This window comes from Chanos chanos, chromosome 8 (assembly GCF_902362185.1).
Source record: "Chanos chanos chromosome 8, fChaCha1.1, whole genome shotgun sequence".
Taxonomy (NCBI): domain Eukaryota; kingdom Metazoa; phylum Chordata; class Actinopteri; order Gonorynchiformes; family Chanidae; genus Chanos; species Chanos chanos.
In genome coordinates, this window is record NC_044502.1 from 19322041 (window position 1) to 19339873 (window position 17833).

General features: G+C 38.8%; 1 protein-coding gene across 1 annotated transcript in view; it reads right to left on the reverse strand.

Annotated features, from left to right (window-relative positions):
• The window catches only part of LOC115819407 (uncharacterized), a 144062-nt gene that overhangs the window by 11462 nt on the left and 114767 nt on the right, over positions 1 to 17833 (reverse strand). The window contains exons 4-5 of the mRNA XM_030782959.1: positions 1793 to 1846; positions 570 to 872 (exon numbers count right to left, since the gene is read on the reverse strand). Of these exons, the coding sequence (XP_030638819.1) occupies positions 570 to 872; positions 1793 to 1846 (357 nt within the window). The remainder of the gene's footprint in view (positions 1 to 569; positions 873 to 1792; positions 1847 to 17833) is intronic.

The window sequence follows — 17833 nt, forward strand, 5'->3', positions numbered from 1 at the left end:
ATCTCTGTGCTAATGTTAAACCAAATATACTCTTATTGTCCCAAGAAAATGTTATGCATTCAAATAGTTTAATGTCAGTTTAAGAGATATGATTGCTTACATCAGAGAAGTGCAGACTACTGAGTAAACATGCGGCAAAATCTACAGCATTGTGAGGCATTCTCTTTCCTATTATGATCACTGTAACTGTTGACACAATTAATACTTGGAATTGATGAAAGTGATTAAATATTGCTATCAGTGGCCATTTTTTGCCCTAACGACAGCTCCAACAGCAACATAATCAGCAATTAAAGATCATAAGATATCTTAAAAGTTCCATTCAAATATTCTAGGGGATATTTAACTAATCTGGAGGGGACATGAGGGGACATGAAACAAAGAACATTTTTCTTCGACATCGCCCTAAGACAGCTAGACAAGGGACCCAGGTTATAGGCTGTATACAATACGACATTGCGTGTACTTAATTGATTCCTTAAACCATACGTGATGTAAAAGTTAAGGTGACAGCAGAGTAACAGCAGATGAAAAAAGAATTTATCAGTTTAAAAAAGAAAAAAACTTACGTGGTGGCACGATAGTTTCCTTCTCAGTTTCTCCTGCTTTAGCAATGCATTTGAACTGTTTCCGATCTTTCCAATCCTGTGCGACAACGTTAACGTGGCTGAACTTGGTGTATGATCCATCTTTTGGAACTGCGGGGTACTGGACAATATCAGACAAGGCGTTCCCGGAGGCATCGGTCCACTGGAAGGTGACAGAGTCGGCCGGCGAAAACCCAGATGTCATGCATCCGATGGTGTAGAGCCCGCCTGAAGATGGGCCACATGGCCAAAGTCCAAAGATCGACTTTGGTGGTGACTGAACACCTTGGGAAAAATCAGAAGTATCGTGTTTAATGTACACCGAATGTACATGGCAAATAGCCTATGTAAATGAATATATATTATGTATACATTTATAAACACACACACGCACATAAATATATATAATTATTAATAAATAAATAAACGAAATGAAAGGTGCACATTCGTGTAAACGGAGGAAACGAAAAATCTCGAAGTGGTAAAATATTTATTTCTACTTATCACTTTGTTCTGTTAGGCCATCAGCGTGCTGCTACCCCAGCAATCAATTGCCCAGTCACACAACGTTTAAATTGAATTAAAATGTTAACATCCTTAACTAGAGTGGTTATTTCATCTTTATCCCTTAACCATAGGAACTGAACTCAAAGTTGCCCACAGCGCAATATGAAAACGGGCAGCTTCAAAAGACTTATAAAAATACATGAAATATTTGTAGATCTTACCTGGGAAAAGGAGCTAAACATTTGCAAGGCAATACATTTTATGTGTTTTGAATTAACCGCAGAATATATTAATAACAACACGCTTCATTTGGTACCGTATAACTCCAGACAATTATTGAATAGCACAGGTTTGTTACAAGTAGTTAATTATTTTAGATTTATAAAATATTCAATTTTAACAAGTAATCGCGTGATAGCAGAGGCGTAATAGGTAACGTGAATTGCTTCTGTTTGCTAGATTTTTTAAGCATAATTGAAGACTCCTTATCAGCTATTTTTTTGTCTTATCAATTCAACTAGAAAAATATTTTAAAATTTGAACGCATTTTGAGGTGTTCAAATGGACAGACAGGCCCATTACATCTAAGACGAATGCTGCAGTTTTGAATGGAAAATACACAGTAAATACACTACATAATAAATAACTAAGTGAGCCAATAAATGAATAAACATCCGACAATAAGAACCGAGCCTTACCGGATGAAACAGTGACCGTTGTTCCCTTTCCCCAATAATCGAAAGCATAGTCACAGTATGAGGTGCCATATCATTCACCGTGCAAAACCCGATTATTTCAACTGATCGCACATAGGCCTAAGTGATTTTATGTTAGGGTTTAAAGTTTAAAAGTTAAATCCACAGCGTCCGTTGTTTCGCCTAATACTTCGACTATAACGTCGCTTTCCGAAATAAAAGTTGTTTGCCTGAGAAGCTCAAAACATTTTATTCGCTTTCACGACACTTCGATCATTCTGCTTTTCCCATAATTAAAAACTTTGTTTCAGTTAAAGATTTCAGCATTTCATCGTTCAAACACACTGTCTGCAGACCGGTTTTCTTCATGCCGCCTCCATATTCATCATAAACTATTTCGTACAGAAGGTTCGAGACAGCTTAAAATATAAGGTCCTTAGATTAACATGAAATTTCATTTTCAAAGTTAGAGATGCGTTTTAGGCTACGTAGAGTGGCACTAAGAAAATAATGTGTTTTCAAGGAGAGCAGCATAATCTATAAATACCTTTCCCCCTTTAAAGGCGCATTAAACAATTCCAAAATTTGCGTGTGAGGACGGCTGATATGTCATTTTAACATTAGAAAGTTCAAGGTTCTTAAGGAGATTGTGCCAGCCAATTAAATGCTGATTGCAACAGTCAAAGGCAGTTAACGCCTAAAATATACTAAATACATTAGATACATTCAATATATTAAAGTATATCAGAAAATAAGAGAGACACGTGTAAAGCAGACACATTAAACCATCTGACCAGATGAAGCCATGTCCGTTAACGTGCCTTTTCCTCAGTAGTCATCAAGTTCATGAAAAACTACGTGCTACAAGAACATCTGTTTGACATGACATTAACAATTGGGTCGACTTTGTCTATTGTTTGCCGTAGCTTATTATTTTAAGCTTCAACTTTGAACGGTTGGCAACTAGAAATGCTACCGAACATTTTTTCCTATGAACAAATTTTGAGATACATTTCGAAATGATATCAAGAAGTGTTTCTTATACAAGGCTGCCTGACAAATTTTAAGGAATGCGAATACTAGTTGAATCAGTTTTCAGATTACTAAATGCACTTTGCCAAAACTTGAAATATGGCACATAATTATTCTTACAGACATTGGTGATTACGTCTTACCGGTTGAAACCGTGACCATTGTTCCTTTTCCCCAGTAGTCGAAAGCATTGTCACAGTGAAACGAATAATATCACTCACCATACAAATAAGGGATCGAATAAACTGAACGAGTCAGTTTTTTCAAAAACAAAGCACAACAGGGTAATTAACCCAACAGCAGAGGTGCCTTCGTCTTTAATACTTCTTATTTTATCAAGAAAAAAAAGTCTCGAAAACGAAGTTTGATCAAAACTAAAACGTTTTAAGTGGTTCGTTCTCAACGACGAACTGTCAGTCACTTTAAACTCAATAAAAATATTACCAATTTAGTTTTTTTTTTTAACTGAAAAAGCAAAATTTCACCAGTAAGGTTCTCGATTATTGACACTTACCAGAAGTTACGGTTACTTTGGTCCCCTTCCCCCAGTAGTCGAAGTAGTCACAGTGATGATTCTGCCATGACAGGTGAACAAAAACTGAATGACGTTTCGCATGCGAATGCTGGCGCCCAGCTACCACCAAAAGCGAACATCAGTGTAGTGTAACGGACATACAGGAGAATTTTTTGCCCAATTCACGTCTCTCTGACTTTATGGTGGTAGACAAATTTCTTGAGCGAGATAGAAGTGGATATATAGCTAACGATACACGCCTTAGTCAGTCAGAGATTACTAAAAGTAACATCGTAGAGGTGTGCAAATTAGCGAAGGCAATATCGGGTGCAGTAATATGCTCTGGCCCCATCCCAATGTGGCGAGGCAATGTAGCATATGGTCGCTGAACTGCTGGATGTCCAGGTGGTGCTCTGAAAATAATGTGGGCTTTATAGACAATTGGAATAGTTTGGATGGCAAGGCTGGCCTTTTAGGGTGGGAGGGTGTCCATCCCACTTGGGAAGGTGCTGCTCTCATTTCTTGCAACATAGTGCATAGTCTCAGAACAGTTAATCTGTGACAATCCAGAGCCAAGGCCAGGAAGCAGACAAGCAGGCTAAACTGACCGCCTCCTAGCTGCACAGAGTTGTCACTCAGGTTCAACTATTTTGAGACGGTATCTGTTCCCCAACCTATACAAAGAAAATACTTACAGAATTTGTTGTAGTAACCTAATTAACATATATTTAGATCATACTGAAAGTTACAGCCAGCACCTTTGATCTAAAGCTAACTGTTAAATATTAGATCTCTTATACCTAAACCGCTTATTTTTAATGAAATTATTACTGATCAGGAGTTCAATATACTGTATTTAACAGAAACCTGGATCAAACCAAATGAGTATGTAGCATTAAATGAAGCTAGTCCTCCTGGATACCGTTATATGTATCAGCTTCCTCTAACTAGCAGAGGAGGAGGCATTGCAGTTATTTATGATAATCTAGGAGTCCCTCAAAAACCTTTACGTAAATTCAATGTGATAGAAGTTCTTTATACAAACATATGTAGCCACAAAAATAAGTCTACCGAGTCTGTCACACTAATTATTATTTATGGATCCTCCAGGCTGTACTCAGAATTCCTTTGTGAATTTGCAGATTTCATCTCGAACCTTGTTGTTTCTTCAGACAAAGCTCTAATTGTCGGAGACTTCAATATTCATTTTGATAACCCAGAAGATCCTCTAAGAACAATGTTCGTGTCCATTCTCGATTCAGCAGGGATTAATCAGAAGGTCATAGGGCCCTATCATAGTGGCGTTCACACCCTCCATTTTATGCTTACACTCGGACTAAATATAGAAAGTATAGTTACACTTCCACAGTCTGAAGCTATCTCAGGTCATAATCTTATCTCATTCAAAAATTTTCTTAGTAATAGTATATGCACCTCGCAACGCTGTTGTAATAAACGTACATTTACATCAACTGCTGTGCAGAACTTTATCAATAATCCTCCAGAGTTATTAACTTTGATTGGATCACTGTCACACCTCACAGAACTCGATAAGGCAACTGAATCCTTAGAGTCAGCATTCCACAACACCTTAGATAATGTGGCTCCATGTGACGACCTCGCCTCCTCCCTCGCCGGTTTCAGCCAGTCCATGCTCAGCGTCGCTGGTTTACTAATCACTGGTTTGATCACCCTCATTCTGCACACCTGCCTTCACTTTAGTTTTCCCTGGTGCCTTTCACTAATCAGTCGGTGCGAAGTGTACACCTTCCATGTGTTTTCTGAGCCGTATATTCAGAGTATATATTGCTGCATAGTCTTTTGGCTGTCTGTGACCCTATTTACTGTCAGTCATTCTTTGGACCCCTGGAAACCCTGTTTTTTTGTTCAGCCTGCTGCTGTCGTCCTTTTTTACATCTATCATTAAAACTCCTGTTCAGCTGCACTTGTGTCCAGCATCGTGGTTCTCTCTGACACTCTACTTAAAAGGAAAATAATTAGAGAGAAAAAAATAGCTCCCTGGTATAATCACACACGCAACTTAAAACTTAAAACTTACCACTCGAAAATTAAACGCAAATGGCACCTGACTAAATTGGTAGTATTCCAGTTAGCATGGAAGGAGAGCCTCCTCAGCTATAGAAAAGTTCTTAGTGCTGCTAGATCAACATATCTTTTCACCCTAATAGAAGTTAACAAAAACAATCCTAGATTTTTATTTAATGTTCTATCAAAACTAATTAGGAATAACAGGACCTCGGAAACATGCACATCGTCACTATACAGTGGCAATGACTTCATGAATTTTTTCAATAGCAGAATTGAAAATATCAGGCAAACAATTCAGACTATAAATTTAAATCCAGATAATTTGATAACTAACACTGTAGATAACAATACGACTATATCAGATCAATGATTAGAATGTTTTACTCCCCTTCAAGTGACTGAATTAACTTCACTAATTTCTTCATCAAAATCACCAACTTGTCTATTAGATCCCTTAACTACATGTTTCCTGAAACAGGTACTATCAGTAACCATTGAACCTCTTCTAAAAATAATCAATTCCTCCCTTAGCACTAGCTCTGTACCTAAATCCTTTGAACTAGCAGTTATCAAACCCCTAATTAAAAAACCTGACCTTGACCCCTGTTCGTTGTCCAACTATAGGCCAATATCTAACCTCCCCTTTATCTCCGAGATCCTAGAAAAGGCTGTAGCACAGCAGTTATGCTTATACTCACATAGGAATAACATTCAAGAAATGTATCAGACAGGATTTAGGCCTCATTATAGTACAGAGACAGCACTGGTTAAAGTTGTAAATGACCTTCTACTGGCCTCTAATCAGGGTTGTGTCTCTTTACTTGTGTTGCTTGATCTCAGTGCAGCCTTTGACACCATCGATCATACCATTCTCCTTGAGACTGGAAAATGTTGGAGTTAAGAGAGTGGCCCTGTTATGGCTTAGGTCCCACTTGACTGATCGTTATCAGTTTGTTGATGTAAATGGTGAGTTCTCTACACATACTGAGGTAAAGTTTGGAGTTCTGCAAGGTTCTGTTTTAGGCCCACTGCTTTTTTCTTTATATATGCTACCCCTAGGTAATATTATTCATAAACATGGTATGAACTTCCACTGCTATGCTGATGACACACAGTTGTGTGTCTCAGCAAAGCCAGACGAGAGACACCAGCTTAACAAATTGAGGAATGTGTAAAGGATATTAGGCACTAAATGCTTACTAACTTCCTCTTACTTAACTGTGAAAAGACAGAAGTACTTGGACTAGGACCACATGCAGCTAGGAGTAAGCTTTCTGATTATGTAGTAACTCTGGATGGCCTTTCTTTTTCATCATCTGCAGCAGTAAAACACCTTGGTGTAATTATTGAACCCAGTCTTTCATCTGAAGCTCATGTAGAAAATATTACCAGGATAGCCTTCTTTCATCTCAGAAATATTAATAAGATACGAAATGTAATGTCATTTCACGATGCAGAAAAACTAGTTCATGCTTTCATTACCTCTAGATTAGACTGTTGTAATGCCCTACAGTCTGGATGTTCTAGTAGGTATATAGAATAGAAATTAGATGTCGATTTCATGCAAAACAGTGGATTTTGGTACGAGTAAAATAGAAAAAAAAACCCAGGCTTTTATATAAAAATGTTTCAATTATGTAGGGTGAAATGAATGTGTTGCTGACATATTGTGAAGTTACAGGTGACCTGGGAGTAAATGGCTTAGAAATCCATAGTTCATGTGAAGTGTACATGATTTAGGAGTGATGAGTTGCATCGTCTAATCAGATCACTGCATAGCTGTGTGAGTTAATGTTGGAAAAATACTACTCTCCTTTGAGCTAACCACTGTAGTAACCATGATAAACAATGTAACCATAATGTATTCATTATTATAGGGGTGAATCAATGTAATCGTTTATATTAACAGCTATATAACTATACAATCCTTTGTATTGCAAGAAACATCATGTTCTCTTTGTTCAGAAAGAAAAGGCCTGTGCGGCCCTATAGAGGACAGCATGTGAGATAAGGTTGGCGCCTCTGCCAGAGTATTGTGGTCAGTCATAATATATGGAGAAGGTGAAATATTCCTGGTTTGTGCTATATCTCGCTCCACCGCTTAGCAGGGCAGTAAATATGGTAAACGTCAAGGAACTACACAATAATGACGATAAGTGGAGTCTTTGAAGATGGGCTGGCTGAGGTGCCCCACATACAAAGAGACAAAGTAATGTGTATCTTTTTTTGAGAAAACGTGTATAAAGGCCGGTGCTTTGTTTTTTTTTTTGTTTTTTTTTTATAAGCCCGCCACCACCCCTCCAACATGGGAGTCACATCATACTTTTCTCTCTCTTTTTTTTTTTTTTTTTTTTCTCTTGTTTCTTCTTATAAATTTTATTGTGTACAGAGGAGACAGGTGGACAGGCAAACGAACAAACATGCAGACAGACAGGTGACATACTGTAGAATGACAGACAGACTGGTGAACAGGTAGACAAGGAGACAGACAGAAGGACAAAATCAATGAAAGGTAATAAGGGAGTGAGGGAAAAAGAAGAAAAGTAAAAAAAAACAAACAAACAAACAAAAAAAAAAAAACACCTATACGTGGGACAAGACAAAGGACTGAAGCTGTGATGGGGGAAGCAACGCCAATAATTATAATATGGAAACAGTAATAATAATAGTAACAACATTGATGACCATAATACTAATAAGGATAACAACAATACTGACAATAATACCATCATAATACTAGTACTACAGTTACTACTACTGCTAATAACAATAATAGTGATAGTTTCTTTGAAGTATGCGTGTGTGTGTGTGGGGGGGGGGGGGGGGGGGGGGGGGGGTTAGCTAGCAGGCAAATTCAGTGAATCTATGAAAGGGGCCCAGATTTTTTGAAAGTATAAGTTTTTGTGTTGGAATGAAATTCTTTCCATGGATATGTGGTCTATGAGAAGGTTTAACTATTGTGTGATATTTATTGTGTTTCTTGTTTTCCAGTTTAAGAGGATAGTTTTCTCAGCAATTGCTAGGGCAATGAGTATGGGTTGGGGGTTTTGGATTGGTGGGCTGATCACAGAGGTATCCCCGAGCAGACAGAGGGATGGAGAGAGCGGGATGTTACAGCTCATAAAAAATGATATTCTGTCAGTAACTTGTTTCCAAAAGTTGTAAGTTGGTGGGCACAACCAGGTAGAGTGGAAATAATTGTCTGGGGTGTTCATTGTGCAATGTGAGCATATGTCTGAATCTAGGAATCCCATCTTATACATCTTGTGCTGGGTGATATGTGTTCTGTGGATTACTTTGTATTGTATTAGTTGAAGATTAGTATTGTTTGTCATTGTGAAAGTGTTTCTACAGATCAGAGTCCAGAAGTCTGCATTGGTAGAGAGTGATAGGTCTTTTTCCCAGTCTTGGATGGGGAGGGATATTGTTTGGTCAGAGGAAGATATTAGTTTGTATAATTTGGAGATAGTTTTCTTAGTATTATTTATTTTTTCCATTTCTTCCACTAGTGGGGGTGGATGTAGGTTGTTGTTAGTTTTATTAATTTTGGATTTTAGAATGGATTTTAATTGTAAGTACTGAAAGTATTGCTCTTCCCCTATTTTATACTTTTGCACCAGGTCCTGGAAAGTGATGAAGGTGTTATTCTGAAAGATGTGTTGAAGCTGTGTGATACCTCTTTGTTTCCAAGTGGTGGAGTGGAGTGGTGATTTGTTGAGTGAAAAGTCAAGGTTGTGCCATATTGGGGTGTATTTACATGGTGACACTGTGAATTTAAAGATTTTATTAATTTTCCACCAAGCTGTCAGGGTTGTTGAGATTACGGTATTTTTGAAGCAATCGTGGTGTTTTATGGAAGTGCTAAGGAATGGCAAGTCGGAGATTGAAATTTCTTTGCATTCTGACTGTTCTATTTCAATCCATGGGTTATTCTGTTGGTTGGGATGAATCCACTTTGAGATATACTGTAGTTGATTAGCCAGGTAATAATAGTAGAAGTTTGGTGCTTCCAGTCCTCCTTGAGATTTGTGTTTCTGTAAAGTTGCTAGTTTAATCCGGGGTGGTTTATTTTTCCAGTAGAATTTAGTTGTCATGGAGTTGAGTGAATTAAACCAGTTAGTAGTGGGTTGAGTTGGAGTCATTTTGAAGAGGTAGTTCACTTTAGGTAGTATGGTCATTTTTATAGTTGCTATTCTGCCATTTAGAGAGAGTGGTAAATTTGTCCAGCGGTTTAAGTCATTTTCTATTGATTTTAATAGTGGAGTGAAATTAAGGCGAAACAACTCTGACAGCTTGGCGGAGATATTTATGCCTAGATATTTAACATTACTTGAGGAGGTGAGGGGCGTGTTTTTCACTGTAGTGTATGAGTCAACACCGCAGATGGGTAAAATTGTTGATTTTGTCCAGTTTACAGTGTAGTCTGATATTTCAGAAAATAAATTGATAAGCTTCATGGCTTCTTGCAGGGAATTTGATGGGTCTTGGAGGCAAAGCAGTATGTCGTCTGCGTAAAGGCTGAGTTTGTGGTGTGTGTTGGGGGTTTGAATTCCTTTGATGTTGTTGTTTTGGCGTACTGCAGCAGCTAGAGGTTCAATGAACAGGGCGAAAAGTGATGGTGAGAGTGGACATCCTTGCCTGGTCCCTCTGTGTAGCATGAAACTCTGTGATGTTAGTCCGTTAGTAGAAACTGTGGCCATTGGTGAGTTATACAGTGTTTTTATCCATTGAATAAACGATTCCCCGAATCCAAACTTCTGAAGTGTTTTGAATAGAAATGTCCAGTTTACTTTATCAAATGCCTTTTCCACATCTAACGAAACAAGTATTGTTTTTGTTTTACTTTTTTGGGATATATTGATTAAATTGAATAGTCTGCGCATGTTATTTGATGAATCTCTTCCTTTGATAAATCCGGTTTGGTCTGAGTGGATTAGTGATGGGGTTACTCTTTCAATTCTGATGGCTAGCGCTTTACTGATAATTTTGAGATCGGTATTGATGAGTGATAGGGGGCGGTAGCTAGAACACAGGGTTGGGTCTTTGTCAGGCTTCAGTAGTACTGAGAGGAGTGCTGTGTTCATATGTGGCGGGATTCTTGAGTTTTGTTTAATATCAACAGTCATTCTAAAGAAAAGTGGGGAGATTGTGTGCCAGAAGTGCTTAAAGAACTCAGCAGGGAAACCATCAGGTCCTGGTGCTTTATTATTTGGTATCTGGTTAAGGGCGTTATAGAATTCTTCCAATGATAATGGTGCATCTAGTTCATTTGCTGTTTCCTTGTTAAGCTGAGGAAGGTCAGTACTATTGAGGAAGGAGTGGATGTCTGTCAATTTTGGTTCATGATCTGAGGTGTATAATTTAATGTAAAATTCCCGAAATGTATTATTTATATCTGTAGGTGTTTGCATGGTTTCCCCTGCTGAGTTCTTTATGACCGGGATAATTGATTTGTCTTTGGCTCGTTTTAATTGGTTTGCCAGATATTTACCAGATTTGTTGCTGTATTCAAAATTGTCATGTCTTAGTCTTTGCAGTATGAATTGGTTTTTCTTGTTTATAATAGTGTTCAATTGAAAGTTGGTTGTTGTTAATTCATTCAGAAGTTGTTCCGTGGGATTATTAGCATACTTGACATTTAATTCTCTGAGTTTTTGTTCCAATTTCTTTTCAATCTCATTTTCCTTTTTCTTCTTGTGTGATGAGTATGATATGATTTTTCCTCTCAGTACTACTTTAGCAGTTTCCCACAGTAATGAGGGTGAGATATCCGGGGAATCGTTTATTTCCATGAAGGATGTCCATTCTTCTCTGAAGAAAGTGTTAAAATCAGGATCTTTAAGCAGCGAGATATTGAAACGCCATCTGGGTGAGGGTTGTTTAAATTGTTTAGTGTTTAGATTGAAGGATACAGGGGCATGAGCGCTAATTATGATGGGGTGGGTGTGAAAGTCTGAAATATCAGATATAATTGAGTTACTGGTAAGAAAAAAGTCTATGCGAGAGAATGACTGGTGAACCGGTGAGAAGTACATGTATTCTCTGGTTGAAGGGTTTTTTAATCGCCAACTATCACCAAGGCCAAAATCTTTCATATACTGCTTTAGTGTTTCGGTGGAGTGCCAATTTCTAGAATTACCTGATATGCTAGACCTATCTAGGTTGGTGTTGATGACAGTGTTGAAATCACCTCCAATTATTATTGTTGAATTTGGGGTTTCACTCAGTGAAGAGAAAAATGTATGGAAGAAAGTGGGATCGTCAGTATTGGGGCCGTATATATTTGCTATGGTGATATTGTTGCTGTTAATGGAAGCGTTGATGATGACATATCGCCCTTCAGGATCAGTAATGGTGGTTTTATGCATTAATGGTATTCTTTTGTTTATTAAAATTGATACGCCTCTTTTCTTTGAGTTATAGGTTGATGAGAATACTTGATTGAAATGTGGGGTTTTTAACTTTTGAGATTCAGCTGCTGTTATATGGGTTTCTTGGAGTAAGCATATGTCAGCCTGTAATTTGATTAGGTGGTTGAGAATTTTAACTTTCTTCGCCTGTGAGGAAATCCCACGGATATTCCAGGTTATGAATTTGAGCGACATGTTTTATAAGGATTGAAGTCAGTTGTAAAGCTGAGTGTTATGTAGTATTGTGTGTGTTCTATATAATAGGAAGAGTAGATATGATTGTGAAATTAGTAGTGGGCTGGTGTTTGTTTGCAATACCACATTTGGCAAAAAATGAGATACCTGCAGTAATAACGATCCGTTAACAGTAAAATGAATAACATCATAGAGAAGCGACTTTGCCATAATCATCCTGCTTACATCATAATACAGTGTCGTCCCAATTAAGAGGTTAATTGCATATCCCCATTTTCTCCCAGTTTCCCTTCTCTCCCAATTTTCTAAACAAAGATAGACACACAGACGCAGAGAAATACAGAAAGAAAGACAAAGACAAACAGATAACAATGAGATAGAATAGAACATAGAGAGGGAGAAAGAAATATATATATATATATATATATATATATATATATATATATAGATGTGTGTAGGTAGTGTGTGTGTGTGTGTGTGTGTGAGAGAGAGTGAATAAGTAAGTAAGATAGAGGGTGTGAGTGCTTTGTGAGGCCGGTGCTTTGTGAGAAGGAGTCAGTCACTCCCCGGGACCTGACTCAGTTTGTTGTATGCCTTTTGAACTATACAATAAACTTACACTGCATCTGACTCATTGTTAGACTCCTATTGTTTTGTCTCAGAACAGGTATCGTGTGGCGTTGGGACTCAGTCTCATTTGGCCCAGGCTGAGAATTTCACCCACATTAACTCTCTCTCGCACGCGCGGCAAAGACTCAGTCAGACGCATGTTGGATTTGTTTTGAGATTATTTGGTGGATTACGCTGGAGAACTTGATTTTTTTGCTTTTACTGGAGGACATTTGCCTATAGATTCAAGAAGTTGCTGGTTTGTGGTACTTTTATCTGGATATCATCAGTTTTGGTGCAGAGAAATTGGACGAGAATGTAAGTTAATTTGACTGGCATTAGCCGCCATTGTTCTCTAGTAGCAGTCGTTTAGCTGCATGAAAACGAATGAAAAATGATTGCTGTGTAAAATTTAGAGTTTAAAAAAAATTTAGAGTTTAAAAAAATGCCATTTACTCTATTCCCCTGTCACCTGTTGCTGTAGAGTGGACGGAAATCTGGAGTGTATGAGCCGTGTTTTTCCACAAGCCAGGCTAGTATGCCTGCACGTTGAAGTTTTCTGGGGAGTGTAATTTTCTGCAAATCTATGTGACAGGATTAGTTGAAGCCGACCTCAATGAGCTGGTAATCTATAGAAAACTTGCCAATTCGACTTCATGAGTTCAGTGTTATTAAGAAGATGGCGTGTGTGAAATACATTGTTGAGTGAAGCCGTCTGTGTGTATTTTGTGCGGCGGCGGTGAACATTAAAGGAGTAGCTTGTGGGTCGGAGCAACTAATTTACACGGTGATGTTCATGAAGTAAAGAAATGTTACGATGGTTATTCTTGCATATAAGCCATGTTTACTGTTAATTTAATGTGACCTGTGTGAAGTGATTTGGTATAAGCCAAGTAATTTTAAAGGTATACTTGGAGAATTGTATGGTCACTAATATATCTAGAAACATATAGAGTGACATCGTAATCCTCTGTTTTGGCCTTTTAGGCTGTTTTTTTTGTTGTTGTTGTTATTTTTTCGTCTCTGTGTGTGTTTGTTTTTTTCCATGTCTGCCTGTGAACTGGATACAAGGTTCTCTTCTGCTGGAATTCTTCTGCTGGGCTCAGTGCTACAAAGGTCATGTCGGAGTTCAGTAGTTGTGGCGAGCTACCCAAATTGAGGAGTCTATCCTGATAGATCTGAACTGTGTTTTTCACCTGAAGTCTGGTAGGACTGGTTATTGCCATAACCCGTAAGGAACCTGTAAGGATATATCGCATATACTGCATATCTTCAGTGGACTGAGAAGTGAACAAAAGAGGGAAAACTCATTAAGAGTTATTGCTGTGAGTTATGTTTATTGTGTGTTGATCTTTGAAGTGATACAAAGTTGTAATTGTATATTTTTTAAGAGGTTTAAAAAGAACTTCGATACATAGTATACACAAAGTTAGAGGGTGTCAGTCTCAAAAATGAAAGGGTTTTATTTTGGTATGAAAACTGTACAGTGTATGTGTTAAGTTACATATTTAATTTGAGTTTAATTTCTAAAAGGGATGATAATTCAGTGAGCACTGATTTTAGTATTTTGCACAATGAATGATTCTAATTTGCACAAAAGAGGGAAGCCATATTGTTTATTGGTGCCTGTGTATTTATATTTTTGTCATTTTGTTTTTCATGCAACCCTTTAACACAGTTCAACAGTTTAAATGTACCTGCTGGTCTGTGAGTCGTCTTTACTCTTGCTACTCAGTGTCTTCTGATTACATACTCCTTTCTCCTGTTAGGTGAACCTAGAGTTTCTGATGCACTGGTCCAATTGGTTTTAAATTTATGAATATAGAGTTACCGCCCTGTGCCACCCAGTATCTACCAAAGTGAGCTGGAGCTGAGCCGGTTACACAAAGGTTAATGTGTTCAACATCTGGGGCCATTTTATCTTGGATCAAGGTGGTAGAGCCTGGATCATACCACCAAGAGTGCGACTGAAGCGTTGCCCATGCTTGGCCATTGCTCATGGGATGGTGACTTATTGACCCCCGCCATCTGAAGTAACTCTGCAATGAGCAAACTTTCAAAGTTAGCTCCTTGATCTGAGTGAATGCATGCTGGAAATCCATAAACAGATAAGAAGTTATTCCACAGCACACACACTGTTGTCTCAGCAAACTGATTTGAACAGGGGTAGTGTGGGAGAGAATTCTCAGCCTGGGCCAGATATGGCTAAGATTCAAATCAGACTGTTCACATACTTTCAAAATAAATAATCAAAGTCTTTAGAGTCTGATGCAGTATATGTTTATTGCATGAAGTCAAAGCAGCATACAACAAACAGAGCTGGTCCTGGGAGTGGCTGACTAACTGGCACACATCACCTATGGTTGTACAAAAATCACATCAAAGATTATCCAATGGTACCCAAGACAGTCATCAGAGGACTTCCCACCTGCTTTGCCTGTCTTGCTAGACATCATCATTTCCTAATGACACAGCCAGCACTGACACCTTGACCTAGTTCAAAAATAAGTGAGGATACTGTCTTACATTAGCACCTGCCTTGATAAATGAACAAATGAGAACACAAGGAATAGTGTCTCACACTAACACCTGCAATGATAAAATACAAAAATGAATGAGCGCTTGTTAGAAAATACAAAGAATAAATGAAGATGGTGTTTCATGCTATGGCTTATGATGATAGATTGGGCATACAGAGAATAAGTGTAAACACCATTACACACTTGATTCACACCTGCTTGGTCTCAGCTAAGGATAAATGAGAATACTGTTGAAAATTCAAAGAACAACTGAGAGCACTGTTTCATCTTATCATAGTGCCCTTGGCTATATTCCTATGAAGTCTTATTTTCTCCAAAAAAAGCTCACACTATGTAACCTTGAATGTCTGACCATCAGCACTATCTGCACAGAGACATGCCCTTTTCTGTTCCTCCATTCACAGATTATATCTTTATAAAAGAACTTCACACATTTACTTTAATATAAATGACTATATAGTTGTGAATTCTTAATACAAAATGATTATATTGATTAACTCACACAAAAATGGCTCAATAGCTCTTACAGTGTTTTTTCTCAGACCAAGAAACATTTTTTCCTCCAACGGCAGGCACAAGCAAGCTTGGTAAAACGATCGGTCACTACAAGCACATTGCTTGATTTATTGTTCACATCTACAGTGGACCAAAAACCAATACAAACAAACTCAAGCAGTGCAGTTGTAACGAAGGATACAAGTGGAGCCCTGGTCACGGGCTCTGGAGTTTTTCTTAAAACAGATCTCTTACAATGAGCAACATACTGTTTCACGTCATGTTCTACAGAGTCCCAGTAAAAACGCTGTCTGGCGAGCCACAAAGTTTGCTGCTGACCCTGATGACCTGCATCATCATGTACTCCTCACAGTACATGACTCCTAATGCCAGGACCAGACTACACGATATTTTTGTCTTTCACAATGGTCACCATGTCAGATTAGGCAATCATAGTGCCATAAACTCTTGCCGTGTCTTGGCCAGGTGACTGGTAACACCACAAGTATGACCACAACTAATCATTGTATGCTGCCTTTCACAACCTTGTGCGAGTTCATATATCATTGGAGAGGACGACTGTCATTCCTTTTGGTCAAGGTACATGCTGTAGAAGGTACATGTTGTAGAAGATGTCAGACTAGGCACGAAAATACCAAAAAAATCTGACATGCCCAACTTTTTGTGTCAGGTGTCGTGGGGCGTCCAAGACGACGCATTGCTGTCTTTCGATTATGTTACACTACAATACGCCTGTTCCACGTTCCCGACGTTTATATTAGGGCCAAACGCAGGAAGTTTCCCCGAGACTACAAAATTGTGTCAAATCTGAAGTCGCATAGTCTGAACCTGGCATAAGAGAGACAGGGACAATTCACTGGAAAATTCTCTTTTTACTTAGTGGGTGTTTGGAAATACGGTAGAGCACTTCTAACCAGGTTGTTAGCTTCCCCCACTGCCTTAGAGTTCTGTTAGTTTCTTTTGACTCGTGGGCTATTTCCGTTTGTGATGGGCAGCGGGCCCTGTCCACAAAGAATCTCACATGATCGGTGAGAGGATCCTAACACTGTTTGTCATACAATTCCTCGTGGGTGAAAACAGGCAATGGACTCTACACCATGGATAAGACGTGCCCCAACTGCTGTACATGGGGCACTGCTCTCATTGTTGCACCGTCATCCCAGCGGCAATGAGCACAAAGCACAGCAGACAACTCATATGAAATCTTGCTGGTGGCATTCTCCACACCCTTGCAGACCTTAGTGGAACTAGGGGTAGATGATGGTAGACCTCTCCCCCTCATGTCAGGCTGCTCACAGGAAAGATGGAACATGTCCTGCACCTGAGACATCTACAGACCTCTCGCCTCCTCCAGCAATATGTGGTAGGGTGTTCTTCTCAGTCTGTGGATGATCCTGGGCTTAACAAAAGGCTCTCTACTCAGTGCATCAGCCATGGTGTTCTAGGGTGCTGGAATGTACTGAATTTCAAAATCAAAAGAGGCTAATTTTGCTATCGTCTATTCGCATGTATCCGGTTTTGGTTTGGTTAGGATATACTTAAGTGGATTATTGCCAGTCCACACTGTAAACATATGCCCTTGCAGTCAATGACTGAACTTATCGTGGATGGCCAATTTCATGGTGAGGAACTCACGTCTGCGAGCTGGATATTTAGATTGAGCATGATTCAGACATTTACTTGCAAAAGCAATGGATCTAGCAGTGGAATGGCCATCCTGCACCTGAGAAAGTTCAGCTCCTAATCCACTAGTAGATTCATGAACGGAAAGAGTGAAACACTGAGAAAAGTCAGGGTGAGGCAGCAGAACTTGGTTAACAAGAGCTGTCTTCAGTGCCTCAAAAGCCTGTTTACACTCAGGGGTCCAGTCTGCAGCAGGGGTTTCCTCTGGGGTTTCCTCCCACCAGCGGTAAGTTGAAAAAGTGGTATGGAGCAGTTTTCAATGAAATGTTGATAATACATTGCATGCCAAGGAATGAATGTATCCTCTCTGCAGATGGTTTAACACCATCAGACTCCATAATGTCAGACTCATTGCTAATAGCTAGCTTTTTATCAGGGTCTGTGGCTATGCCCTCTTTGGAAATAATGTGAGCTAAAAACTTAACTGATTTCCTCAAAAACTTACATTTAGATGGAGACAGCTTCAGGTTGTGTGCTTGGAGACACTGGAAAACCA